The following is a 14,068-nucleotide window of genomic DNA, read 5'->3' on the forward strand; positions in this document are numbered from 1 at the left end:
GAGTGGAAACTTTGCCTTCATAAAGACTTCGCATTAGTACGAGTGCCCAGTGCAATCCTAGACAATAGGTTGGTGAGGACAAGGTTGATTCCCTCATCATTTCGACAGCTATGTCCTTCAGAACTCAACCAGCTCAGTCATTGGTGGTATATTGAGCCTCTCTTAGTGGACATTGAAGTCCCCCATGCAGTGTACATTATGTGCCTTTGCTTCCTTAGAGCGGAGAACATTCTAAGTGGGGGAGAGGGGAAAAAATAAGAGACAGCGTGATGGATACTCAGTTCACCAAACAATGTTAAATATTAACACTTCCCATGAAATGTCCAGTAATGCTCAGATTTTATTTATTTTTATCCAAGTAATACATCTGCTGCAAGGAATCTGTCATGTTCCTGACCTGTCAAATTTGTCTTGTAAATGTTGGCAAAGTTGCATCATTATTGAGACACCCCATCACATGCAGGTCTCATTAGTATTCATTGTGGCATGGATAGTTGGGGTGGTCAGTCAACCTGAAATGGAACAGAAAAACATGAATACAATGAAAGATGCTTAAAATGATTGAGATTTTTCCACAAGTTGTAGGTGGAGGAGTTTAGTCACAGCTGGGCCAGTTCTGTCCTCACCTGACATTCACACCTAAATACTACAGCAGGAGTCACCTAGATAACAATCAAGAATCTGAATTTACACAGCAAGCAGCTGACCAGAGTAGGAAGGTCCCCTGTCCAGTTAACTCCATCCAGACCAGGGATTGATCTCAATCAGGCCCAGAGTAGAGGTGCTTTAATTGACTTAAATACCCTTTGTAACATTGTGGGAAATGTTTTCTGGTGATTCCATTTCTGGATACCCAGTGACTGCTTGAAGTACTGTAAACATGGTCACTTTGGAGTAAAGTTGGTTTGATGATGATATACCTGACCATGGGAAATTGGAGCAGTTACCCATCTGTACATGGTTATTTGAGCTAGGCAGGCACACGGTATTCCAGGTCAGTGATGATTGACCATTCAGCCTGGCTTATTGGGACCTGGAAGGATAGATCTGTTACTGAGAGCTGGCGAGTTCTTCTCACTCAGCTTCTGAAAGCCAACATCCCACTGAAAGCTGATGGTCCTAGCCGGTCAAATAGTGGGGAGCTTGCTCCTCTTCCCTTTCCTCTGAAACTCCCTCCTTCAATCCTTCTTCCAAGTCTGCTTTTCCTTTTTTGCTTCACTGCTGGGCATCATCCAAATGAGATTACTTCTGCCTTGGTTAAATATTATGAAGCTCCCACTGCCAGGTTCTGTCTTATAATTTGAGTCCGACACACTGAATCTCAATCTAGAATGTGATGTGAGGTATGAGCTTTCTCCCTGCCTTTTCCCAGATGCAGTGGTTGTCTAGCTGCAGCCCCCGTACTGAGGCACCACTGGACAGTCAAATCACTCGAATCATTTGGCGCATAACTCGTCACCGTTCCACAAGCCTTGGTCGTGTTCGGAACTGACAATCGGAATAATGAAATCGCATTAGCCTACTGATTCTGTTCAGGTGGGAGGAGCCCAGGAACTGGTACCACTCTGCAACCAACTGCACTGGACAAACAAGGACTGCCCTTTTTTGCATTGCCCTGGCCTCTTCTCTACATTAACTGGTCTAGGCCTTTTGGTAACTAAATTGTTCATCAATGAAAATCAGGAATGCCTAAAACCACTTATCTCGCCCTGCGTAAGTGGGATATTCCAGCCAGACTCTGGCCGTGGGTACCTCTGGGCTTTCCCAAATCCCCAAATGTGAGCCATCTTGCCCTCGTATAGTGATCCTGCACCGGGCAGGAATGCAACATCGTGAACACCCTATGTGCCATAGACCCCACCATTACCTGCATCACATTCACCATAATCAGGTGAAAGCAGAGACATTTTGTCACCGTACAGGCAGCTGTCTCATATCTTGTGAGCTTATGCGGTCTCCCAGATTATATAAAGACCAGCCTTGTGACTCAGTTGGTAATGTTTAACACAAGTTTCCTTGTTCTCGGTCTTCTTTGTTCTGTTTGGATGCCCCGATCCAGCCTCATTGCATGTGTGGACAGCTGGCTTACCATCCACTTTGGGATGGCATGCTGATCTGATCTCCCACCCCATGCAACTGCTGCTTGCCGGGCCATAAAATGATCAGCGCATTTGTCTAGCAGCTTAAGAGCTTCACATTATTGGTTTGATAACCATGTTCTTAAATTTTCTGGAATCCCTTCCAGAAATCTGTCCTTTAACATTAGTGCTAGGAATTTACTTGAAGCTTCTCCCACTCCGTCACTGTAACAATGGCAGGAGTTTGGTGGAAACCATGTGAAGACCTCTAGCCTAGTCTCTAAAGTACATGTGTTGCCAGTCTCTAAGCTGATGCTTGTGAGGGTCAGATCAAGTAATGGTTCATCTTCAGGAAAGCTGCTCTCCTCATCCTGAAATGGCAGAGGTATATCCACATTTTCAGCACCTGAAATGAAAGAGGGAGACAAAGGTTTGCTTTTAGTGTGAAGGGAGAGCAGAGGAAGAAGTGAAATCAGCTGCACTTTGTAACGGAGTGGGTTGAGGAGGGTAGTGCGGTTGATGTGCATATGGACTTTCAAAAGGTGTTTGATAAAGTACCACATAATAGACTTGTTAGCATAATTCAACCCCATGGGATTAAAGGGGCAGTGGATATGAAATTGGCTAGGGAACAGTAAGCAGGAAGTAATGAGCAGTTTTTCAGACTGAAGGGAAGTGGTGTTCCCCAGGGGTCAGTGTTGTGACCACTGCTCTTTTTGATATATATCAATGACCTGGACTTGGGTATACGGGGCATAATTTCAAAGTTTGCAAATGACACGAAACTCAGAAATGTTGTAAACAATGAGGATAGTAACAGACTTCAGGATGACATAGACAGACCATCTTCAGCTGTTTCATCAATGACCTTCCCTCCATCATAAGGGCAGAAGTGGGGATGTTCGCTGATGATTGCACACTGTTCAGCACCATTCGAGACTTGTCAGATACTGACGCAGTCCGTGTCCATATGCAGCAAGACCTGGACAACATTCAGACTTGGGCTGACAAGTGGCAAGTAACATTCGCACCAGCCAATGACCATCTCCAACAAGCGAGACTCTAACCATCTCCCCTTGACATTCAATGGCATTACCATCGCTGAATCCCCCACTATCAACATCCTGGGGGTTACCATTGATAAGAAACTAAACTGGAACAGCCATATAAATACTGTGGCTACTAGAGCAGGCCAGAGGCTGAGAATTCTGCGGCGAGTGTCTCACCTCCTGACTCCCCAAAGCCTTTCCACCATCTACAAGGCACAAGTCGGGAGTGTGATGGAATACTCTCCACTTGCCTGGATGCGTGCAGCTCCAACAACACTCAAGAAGCTCGACACCATTCAGGATAAAGCAGCCCGCTTGATTGGCACTCCATCCACCACCTTCAACAGTCACTCCCTCCACCACCGGTGCACTGTGGCTGCAGTGTGTACCATCTACAAGATGCACTGCAGCAACTCGCCAAAGCTCCTTCAACAGCACCTTCCAAACCCGCGACCTCTACCACTTAGAAGGACAAGGGCAGCAGACGCATGGGAACATCACCACCTACAAGTTCCCCTCCAAGCCACACACCATCCTGACTTGGACCTGTATCGCCGTTCCTTCACTGTCGCTGGGCCAAAATCCTGAAACTCCCTTCCTAACAGCATTGTGGGTGTACCTACACCATATGGACTGCAGCGGTTCAAGAAGGTGGCTCACCACCATCTTCTCGAGGGCAATTAGGGATGGGCACTAAATGCAGGCCTAGCCAGCGACGCCCACATCCCATCAATGAATAAAAAAAAATCTAGGAATTACACTCGAGAAGGGAGGAGCCACAAATCCGGGACTACTTGTAGGACACCAGCGCGAAGGCTAATCAACTTTCAATGGGTAATATTGTTTTAAGCTAGCACACAGGGAAGTGAGCCCTGTGTCATTTTTCCAAACAACTTGTTAACCAATAAAGTACTAAATGTGTGCAACTTATTGAGTCCGACCGACATTTGACACTCTGAACTAAGAACCTTAATTGTTGAACTGTTGTTGAGCTGACTACTTATTACTAGCTCAATAGATAGTGAATTTGGGACAGCAAACTGGTGACGAGAATGGGATATTTGTCTTGAGAAGTGGGACTTTTCAAGAAGGATAAATTAAGAGTGTCAAACGGAACGAGTTGGAATTTTAAAAATAAGATGCTATGTTACGGGATAACAATGGCAAGTAATAAAGGGGAGACCTTTGTGGCAGCACGGTGGCATAGTGGTTAGCACTGTTGCCTCACAGCGCCAGGGACCCGGGTTCGAATCCGGCCTCGGGTGACTGTGTGGAGTTTACACATTCTCCCCGTGTTTGCGTGGGTTTTCTCCAGGTGCTCCGGTTTCCTCCCACAGTCCAAAGATGTGCGGGTTAGGTTGATTGGCTATGATAAAAAAAATTGACCCTTAGTGTTAGGGGGATTAAATACGTGGGGTTACGGGGATAGGGTGGGATATGTGTTGGTGTAGGGGTTACGGGGATCGGGTGGGATATGTGTCGGTGCAGGCTCGATGGGCCGAAATGGCCTCTATCTGTACTGTGAGGTTTCTGTGATTCTGTGACCTCCCAGAGTTGGGAAGAACAGTATAATAATCATCCTGATAGGTCTAAGTGCGTTAAAAAACTTTGTGTCTTAAAGCGAGGAGCATTTGTAATAAGGTGGACGAATTGGCTGCGCAAATAGAGGTAAACGAATATGATTTGGTTGGGATTACGGAAACGTGGCTCAAGGATGGCCAAGACTGGGAACTCAACATCCAGGGGTATTCGATATTCAGGAAAGATAGGCAAAAGGAAAGGGAGGTGGGGTAGCATTACTGGTTAAAGAAGGGATTAATACAATTGTAATGAAGGATATTAACTCTGATGATGTGGAATCTGTATGGGTAGAATTGAGAAATACTAAGGGGAAAAAAACATTAGTGGGAGTGGTATATAGACCTCCCAACAGTAAGGCGGAGGTTGGGGATGGCATTAAAAGGGAAATTAAAGAAGCGTGCAAAAAGGGCACAGCAGTCATCATGGGTGACTTTAATCTACATATAGATTGGGCCAACCAAATTAGTAACAATACTGTGGAGGAGGAATTCCTGGAGTGTTTACGGGATGGTTTCCTGGACCAATATGTCGAGGAACCAACCAGAGATCAGGCCATCTTAGACTGGGTATTATGTAACGACAAAGGATTAATTAGCAATCTTGTTGTACGAGGCCCCTTGGGTCGGAGCGATCATAATATGATCGAATTCTTCATTAAGATGGAGAATGAAGTAGTTGACTCAGAGACAAGGGTCCTCAATTTAAATAAAGGAAACTACGATGGTCTGAGGAGCGAGTTGGGTAGGATTGATTGGGGAATGGCACTCAAAGGGTTGACGGTGGATAGGCAATGGCAAACATTCAAAGACCGAATGGATGAGCTACAGAATTTGTTCGTCCCAGTTTGGCATAAAAATAAAACAAAAAAGGTGACTCAACCGTAGCTAACAAGGGAAATTAGGGATAGCATAAGATCCAAGGAGACGACATATAAATTGGCCAGAAAAAGCAATAATCCTGAGGATTGGGAGCAGTTTAGGATTCAACAAAGGAGGACAAAGGGATTAATTAAGAAAGGGAAAATAGAATATGAGAGTAAGCTAGCAAGGAACATAAAAACTGACTGTAAAAGCTTTTATAGATATGTGGAGAAAAAGATTGGTGAAGTCAAGCGTAGGTCCCTTACAGTCAGAATCAGGGGAATTTATAATGGGAAACAAAGAAATGGCAGACCAACTAAATTCATACTTTGGTTCTGTCTTCACAAAGGAGGACACAAATAACCTCCCAGAGATGCCTGATGAAAGGGTGGAACTGAAAGAAATCAGTATTTGTAGGGAAATGGTGTTAGGAAAATTGATGGGACTAAAGGCCGATAAATCCCCAGGGCCTGATAATCTACATCCCAGGGTACTTAAGGAAGTGGCCCTAGAAATAGTAGATGCATTGCTGGTCATCTTCCAGAACTCAATAGACTCTGCAACAGTACCCATGGATTGGAGGGTAGCTAATGTTACCCCACTATTCAAAAAAGCTGGTTAAGAAAAAGCGGGGAATTATAGACCGGTAAGCCTGACATCGGTAGTGGGGAAAATGCTAGAATCTATTATAAAAGATGTAATAGCAGAGCACTTGGAAAGCAGTGACAGGATCGGACAAAGTCAACATGGATTTACAAAAGGTAAATCATGCTTGACTAATCTACTGGAATTTTTTGAGGATGTAACTGGTAAAATAGATAAGGGAGAACCAGTGGATGTGGTGTATTTGGACTTTCAGAAGGCTTTCGATAAGGTCCCACATAAGAGATTAGCGTGCAAAATTAAGGCACATGGGATTGGGGGTAAGGTACTGACTTGGATAGAGAACTGGTTGGCGGACAGAAAGCAAAGAGTTGGAATAAACGGGTCGTTTTCTGAGTGGCAGGCAGTGACTAGTGGGGTACCGCAAGGATCGGTCCTAGGACCCCAGCTGTTCACAATATATATTAATGATCTGGACGAGGGAATTGGATGTAATATCTCCAAATTTGCAGACGACACAAAGCTGGGTGGGAGGGTAAGCTGTGAGGAGGATGTCGTGAAACTCCAGTACGATTTGGACAGGTTGGGTGATTGGGCAGAAACATGGCAAATGCACTATAATGTGGATAAATGTGAGGTTATCCACTTTGGTGGCAAAAACAGGAAGGCAGATTATTATTTGAATGGCAATAGATTGGGAGAAGGGGAAGTGCAAAGAGACCTGGGTGTTCTTGTGCACCAGTCGCTGAAGGTGAGCATGCAGGTGCAGCAGGCGGTTAAGAAGGCAAGTGGTATGTTGGCCTTCGTAGCAAGAGGGTTCGAGTACAGGAACAGGGATGTCTTGCTACAGTTGTACAGGGCCTTGGTGAGACTGCACCTTGAGTACTGTGTGCAGTTTTGGTCGCCTTACCTGAGGAAGGACATTCTTGCCATGGAAGGAGTGCAGCGAAGATTCACCAGGCTGATACCTGGGATGGCAGGAATGACGTATGAGGAGAGATTGTGTCGATTGGGCTTATACTCACTGGAGTTTAGAAGATTGAGAGGGGATCTCATCGAAACTTATAAAATTCTGTCAGACCTGGACAGACTAGGTGCAGGAAGGATGTTTCTGATGGCCGGGGAGTCCAGAACCAGGGGTCATAGTCTAAGGATAAGGGGTAAGCCATTTAGGACTGAAATGAGAAGGAATTTCTTCACCCAGAGAGTGGTGAACCTGTGGAATTCTCTGCCACAGAGGGCGGTGGAGGCCAGTTCATTAAATATATTCAAAAAAGAGTTGGATATATTTCTTAAGGCTAAAGGGATCAAGGGATATGGGGAGAAGGCAGGGACAGGGTACTGAATTTGGATGATCAGCCATGATCTCATTGAATGGAGGAGCAGGCTCGAAGGGCCGAATGGCCTACTCCTGCTCCTATCTTCTATGTTTCTATGTTAATAAATTAATGGTTGGAAATTATAAAAACTGGGCACTCACCGCAGCTAGAGTATAGCCCACCCAGAATACGGGACAAAGGTTTATGGAAACCTCCGTAACCAGTACAGGAAAGAAAATAAAGAAAAGGGAATATAAATACTTCTTAATGGTTGCCTGTTATCTTGAATTAGTAAACGAACGAAATTTGGCCCAAGAAGCAAAAGATGAGCTGCAAAGGGTAAAAAGCCAGCTGACTGATGATTCTAAAACCTATAGGAAAAATATTGAGGAGTTAAAAAGGGAGGTGAGTGAGCTCCGAGATGAGAAGCGATTACATACCCTCCACCTGGCTGCCAGCATAACGACTGTAGATTTGAGCAACTCCCGAGTTTAAAAATATAAAACCCAGGTAGAGCAATTACAGACGGAGCGACATGCCTTAGAAGGTAAATGTCAGGATTTTAAATCAGCCCTTCGGGTAATACAACAGTCCCACCAATGGGAGAAATATGTGCAGGCCGACCATACTTGTAATAAAGACATTGAGGGATTAAGATCACAGTTGTCCTCACTAAAAGGGGTCATTTGCACCTTTTCAGACAAAGGGGGTGCCGATTATAGACTACTCAAGTCTAGCTGAGGCTGCTCACGCATATGATCAACGGGAAAGGGAGGAGTGGTTTGAGCCAGAGGAGAAAGGGAGACCACCGCCCTACGCCCCCGGCGGCCTGATAAAACTCCAACTCTGGAGCTACCCATGGTAACAACTCCAACCCCAGGGCAAAATGCCAAAGACCCCATCAGCTATTCTACCCCGTTTAGTCTTTCCCAACTAAACGACATTGCTAAGAATGTCCCGAAGTATGATGGGAAAACTAGTTTTGAGTTATGGAAAGCCGCCGTCAAGCAAGCCTCTGAAACCCAGGGTTTAGAGGATGGGGAACTAAGGAAATTGATAACCCTGTGTCTAGGACCGATTATGGGGGCTTGACACAAGAACAGAAAAAAGGAGGAGGTACCACAGCAGAACTCTGGGCTGCGGTACGCGAGGTAGCAGGGATAAATAGTAAGGACCCTGTGATGGAATTAGCAAGTTTTAAACAGGCCACTGGGGAACACCCCCGCGCCTATGCAGAGCGCCTTTGGATAGTTTTCTGCAATGTCTGGAATGTGACAACTTGGGTGATACCCAAAAACCATTGTGGCTAAAGTCCATCATCTCGCACGCTTCTGACCATGGCCAAGAGGCCTGTAGAATGTTTGACCCACAATGAAGCTTGGGCCTTAAGACGAATGATTATGGCCTGGCAAAATGACCAAAATAAAGCCCCGTCCCAGCAAAAAGGGAAGGTGCATGCATTTCAGCAGAATCAAGGGAGGAATGGTCCTCCAACATGGAAGACTGAGGGACCACCGGGATACACAGGAGGGAACCAAGAGTACAGGGGAATTGGAATACCGAAGGGAGCGTGCTTTAACTGTGGGAAACAGGGGACATTGGTCCCGAGAATGTAGAGCCCTGAAAAGAAGTACCAGGGCAGGAGTGGTAGGAGGCTTAGGATGAATGGCACTCTACCAGCAACAGCCAGGTCCAGAGCAGGGAGACCAATGGCTGGGTCCGACCTCAGACATCGTATCTGGGATAGGATATGGCAAACATGGACGACCTATAGTGTCAGGTACTGTAGGAGGTCACAATACCACATTTTTAATGGACACAGGTGGAACCAGGACATGCCTGGGAAACCAGCGCCCTCTCTCACACAGGTGGATCCGGGACGTGCCTGGGAAACCAGCGCCCTCTCTCACACAGGTGGATCCGGGACGTGCCTGGGAAACCAGCGCCCTCTCTCACACAGGTGGATCCGGGACGTGCCTGGGAAACCAGCACCCTCTCTCACACAGGTGGATCCGGGACGTGCCCGGGAAACCAGCACCCTCTCTCACACAGGTGGATCCGGGACGTGCCGGGGAAACCAGCACCCTCTCTCACACAGGTGGATCCGGGACGTGCCCGGGAAACCAGCACCCTCTCTCACACAGGTGGATCCGGGACGTGCCCGGGAAACCAGCACCCTCTCTCACACAGGTGGATCCGGGACGTGCCCGGGAAACCAGCACCCTCTCTCACACAGGTGGATCCGGGACGTGCCTGGGAAACCAGCACCCTCTCTCACACAGGTGGATCCGGGACGTGCCCGGGAAACCAGCACCCTCTCTCACACAGGTGGATCCGGGACGTGCCCGGGAAACCAGCACCCTCTCTCACACAGGTGGATCCGGGACGTGCCGGGGAAACCAGCGCCCTCTCTCACACAGGTGGATCCAGGACGTACCTGGGAAACCAGCGCCCTCTCTCACACAGGTGGATCCGGGACGTGCCTGGGAAACCAGCACCCTCTCTCACACAGGTGGATCCGGGACGTGCCTGGGAAACCAGCACCCTCTGTCACACAGGTGGATCCGGGACGTGCCTGGGAAACCAGCACCCTCTCTCACACAGGTGGATCCGGGACGTGCCTGGGAAACCAGCACCCTCTCGCACACAGGTGGATCCGGGACGTGCCTGGGAAACCAGCGCCCTCTCTCACACAGGTGGATCCGGGACGTGCCGGGGAAACCAGCACCCTCTCTCACACAGGTGGATCCGGGACGTGCCGGGGAAACCAGCGCCCTCTCTCACACAGGTGGATCCGGGACGTGCCTGGGAAACCAGCACCCTCTCTCACACAGGTGGATCCGGGACGTGCCGGGGAAACCAGCGCCCTCTGTCACACAGGTGGATCCGGGACGTGCCTGGGAAACCAGCGCCCTCTCTCACACAGGTGGATCCGGGACGTGCCGGGGAAACCAGCGCCCTCTGTCACACAGGTGGATCCGGGACGTGCCTGGGAAACCAGCGCCCTCTCTCACACAGGTGGATCCGGGACGTGCCGGGGAAACCAGCACCCCCTCTCACACAGGTGGATCCGGGACGTGCCTGGGAAACCAGCGCCCTCTGTCACACAGGTGGATCCGGGACGTGCCTGGGAAACCAGCGCCCTCTGTCACACAGGTGGATCCGGGACGTGCCTGGGAAACCAGCGCCCTCTCTCACACAGGTGGATCCGGGACGTGCCGGGGAAACCAGCACCCCCTCTCACACAGGTGGATCCGGGACGTGCCTGGGAAACCAGCGCCCTCTCTCACACAGGTGGATCCGGGACGTGCCGGGGAAACCAGCACCCCCTCTCACACAGGTGGATCCGGGACGTGCCTGGGAAACCAGCGCCCTCTGTCACACAGGTGGATCCGGGACGTGCCGGGGAAACCAGCACCCTCTGTCACACAGGTGGATCCGGGACGTGCCTGGGAAACCAGCACCCTCTGTCACACAGGTGGATCCGGGACGTGCCGGGGAAACCAGCACCCTCTCTCACACAGGTGGATCCGGGACGTGCCTGGGAAACCAGTGCCCTCTCTCACACAGGTGGATCCGGGACGTGCCTGGGAAACCAGCGCCCTCTGTCACACAGGTGGATCCGGGACGTGCCGGGGAAACCAGCGCCCTCTCTCACACAGGTGGATCCGGGACGTGCCTGGGAAACCAGCGCCCTCTCTCACACAGGTGGATCCGGGACGTGCCCGGGAAACCAGCGCCCTCTCTCACACAGGTGGATCCGGGACGTGCCCGGGAAACCAGCACCCTCTCTCACACAGGTGGATCCGGGACGTGCCCGGGAAACCAGCACCCTCTCTCACACAGGTGGATCCGGGACGTGCCTGGGAAACCAGCGCCCTCTCTCACACAGGTGGATCCGGGACGTGCCCGGGAAACCAGCGCCCTCTCTCACACAGGTGGATCCGGGACGTGCCTGGGAAACCAGCACCCTCTCTCACACAGGTGGATCCGGGACGTGCCTGGGAAACCAGCCCTCTCTCACACAGGTGGATCCGGGACGTGCCTGGGAAACCAGCGCCCTCTCTCACACAGGTGGATCCGGGACGTGCCTGGGAAACCAGCGCCCTCCCTCACACAGGTGGATCCGGGACGTGCCGGGGAAACCAGCACCCTCTCTCACACAGGTGGATCCGGGACGTGCCGGGGAAACCAGCACCCTCTCGCACACAGGTGGATCCGGGATGTGCCTGGGAAACCAGCACCCTCTCTCACACAGGTGGATCCGGGACGTGCCGGGGAAACCAGCACCCTCTCTCACACAGGTGGATCCGGGACGTGCCTGGGAAACCAGCCCCCTCTCTCACACAGGTGGATCCGGGACGTGCCTGGGAAACCAGCGCCCTCTGTCACACAGGTGGATCCGGGACGTGCCTGGGAAACCAGCGCCCTCTCTCACACAGGTGGATCCGGGACGTGCCGGGGAAACCAGCACCCTCTCTCACACAGGTGGATCCGGGACGTGCCTGGGAAACCAGCACCCTCTCTCACACAGGTGGATCCGGGACGTGCCTGGGAAACCAGCACCCTCTGTCACACAGGTGGATCCGGGACGTGCCTGGGAAACCAGCACCCTCTCTCACACAGGTGGATCCGGGACGTGCCCGGGAAACCAGCACCCTCTGTCACACAGGTGGATCCGGGACGTGCCTGGGAAACCAGCACCCTCTCTCACACAGGTGGATCCGGGACGTGCCTGGGAAACCAGCGCCCTCTCTCACACAGGTGGATCCGGGACGTGCCTGGGAAACCAGCGCCCTCTCTCACACAGGTGGATCCGGGACGTGCCTGGGAAACCAGCGCCCTCTCTCACACAGGTGGATCCGGGACGTGCCTGGGAAACCAGCACCCTCTGTCACACAGGTGGATCCGGGACGTGCCTGGGAAACCAGCGCCCTCTCTCACACAGGTGGATCCGGGACGTGCCTGGGAAACCAGCACCCTCTCTCACACAGGTGGATCCGGGACATGCCCGGGAAACCAGCACCCTCTCTCACACAGGTGGATCCGGGACGTGCCTGGGAAACCAGCACCCTCTCTCACACAGGTGGATCCGGGACGTGCCTGGGAAACCAGCGCCCTCTCTCACAGGTGGATCCGGGACGTGCCTGGGAAACCAGCACCCTCTCTCACACAGGTGGATCCGGGACGTGCCTGGGAAACCAGCGCCCTCTCTCACACAGGTGGATCCGGGACGTGCCTGGGAAACCAGCGCCCTCTCTCACACAGGTGGATCCGGGACGTGCCTGGGAAACCAGCGCCCTCTCTCACACAGGTGGATCCGGGACGTGCCTGGGAAACCAGCGCCCTCTCTCACACAGGTGGATCCGGGACGTGCCTGGGAAACGAGCACCCTCTCTCACACAGGTGGATCCGGGATGTGCCTGGGAAACCAGCACCCTCTCTCACACAGGTGGATCCGGGACGTGCCTGGGAAACCAGCACCCCCTCTCACACAGGTGGATCCGGGACGTGCCTGGGAAACCAGCACCCTCTGTCACACAGGTGGATCCGGGACGTGCCTGGGAAACCAGCACCCTCTCTCACACAGGTGGATCCGGGACGTGCCTGGGAAACCAGCGCCCTCTCTCACACAGGTGGATCCGGGACGTGCCTGGGAAACCAGCGCCCTCTCTCACACAGGTGGATCCGGGACGTGCCTGGGAAACCAGCACCCTCTCTCACACAGGTGGATCCGGGACGTGCCTGGGAAACCAGCGCCCTCTCTCACACAGGTGGATCCGGGACGTGCCTGGGAAACCAGCGCCCTCTCTCACACAGGTGGATCCGGGACGTGCCTGGGAAACCAGCACCCTCTCTCACACAGGTGGATCCGGGATGTGCCTGGGAAACCAGCACCCTCTCACACAGGTGGATCCGGGACGTGCCTGGGAAACCAGCGCCCCCTCTCACACAGGTGGATCCGGGACGTGCCTGGGAAACCAGCGCCCTCTCTCACACAGGTGGATCCGGGACGTGCCTGGGAAACCAGCGCCCTCTCTCACACAGGTGGATCCGGGACGTGCCTGGGAAACCAGCGCCCTCTCTCACACAGGTGGATCCGGGACGTGCCTGGGAAACCAGCGCCCTCTCTCACACAGGTGGATCCGGGACGTGCCTGGGAAACCAGCGCCCTCTCTCACACAGGTGGATCCGGGACGTGCCTGGGAAACCAGCGCCCTCTCTCACACAGGTGGATCCGGGACGTGCCTGGGAAACCAGCACCCTCTGTCACACAGGTGGATCCGGGACGTGCCTGGGAAACCAGCACCCTCTCTCACACAGGTGGATCCGGGACGTGCCGGGGAAACCAGCGCCCTCTCTCACACAGGTGGATCCGGGACGTGCCTGGGAAACCAGCACCCTCTCTCACACAGGTGGATCCGGGACGTGCCTGGGAAACCAGCACCCTCTCTCACACAGGTGGATCCGGGACGTGCCTGGGAAACCAGCACCCTCTCTCACACAGGTGGATCCGGGACGTGCCGGGGAAACCAGCGCCCTCTCTCACACAGGTGGATCCGGGACGTGCCTGGGAA

At 52.0% G+C, this 14,068-nt stretch overlaps 1 protein-coding gene across 2 annotated transcripts in view; it reads right to left on the reverse strand.

Moving 5' to 3' along the window:
- Window positions 1-322: 322 nt before the first annotated feature.
- Window positions 323-14,068, reverse strand: part of LOC147105952 (aldo-keto reductase family 1 member D1-like) — a 316,229-nt gene continuing 302,483 nt past the window's right edge. For both annotated transcript variants that reach the window (XR_015081301.1, XM_086008564.1), the window contains exon 3: window positions 323-512. Coding sequence is in view for 1 of the 2 variants with exons in the window: in XM_086008564.1 (XP_085864690.1) it covers window positions 470-512 (43 nt within the window). In the remaining variant the exon portion in view is untranslated. The remainder of the gene's footprint in view (window positions 513-14,068) is intronic.

The sequence above is a fragment of the Somniosus microcephalus genome, chromosome 16 (genome assembly GCF_052327205.1).
Source record: "Somniosus microcephalus isolate GS21.2 chromosome 16, FLI_Smic_1.0, whole genome shotgun sequence".
Taxonomy (NCBI): Eukaryota; Metazoa; Chordata; class Chondrichthyes; order Squaliformes; family Somniosidae; genus Somniosus; species Somniosus microcephalus.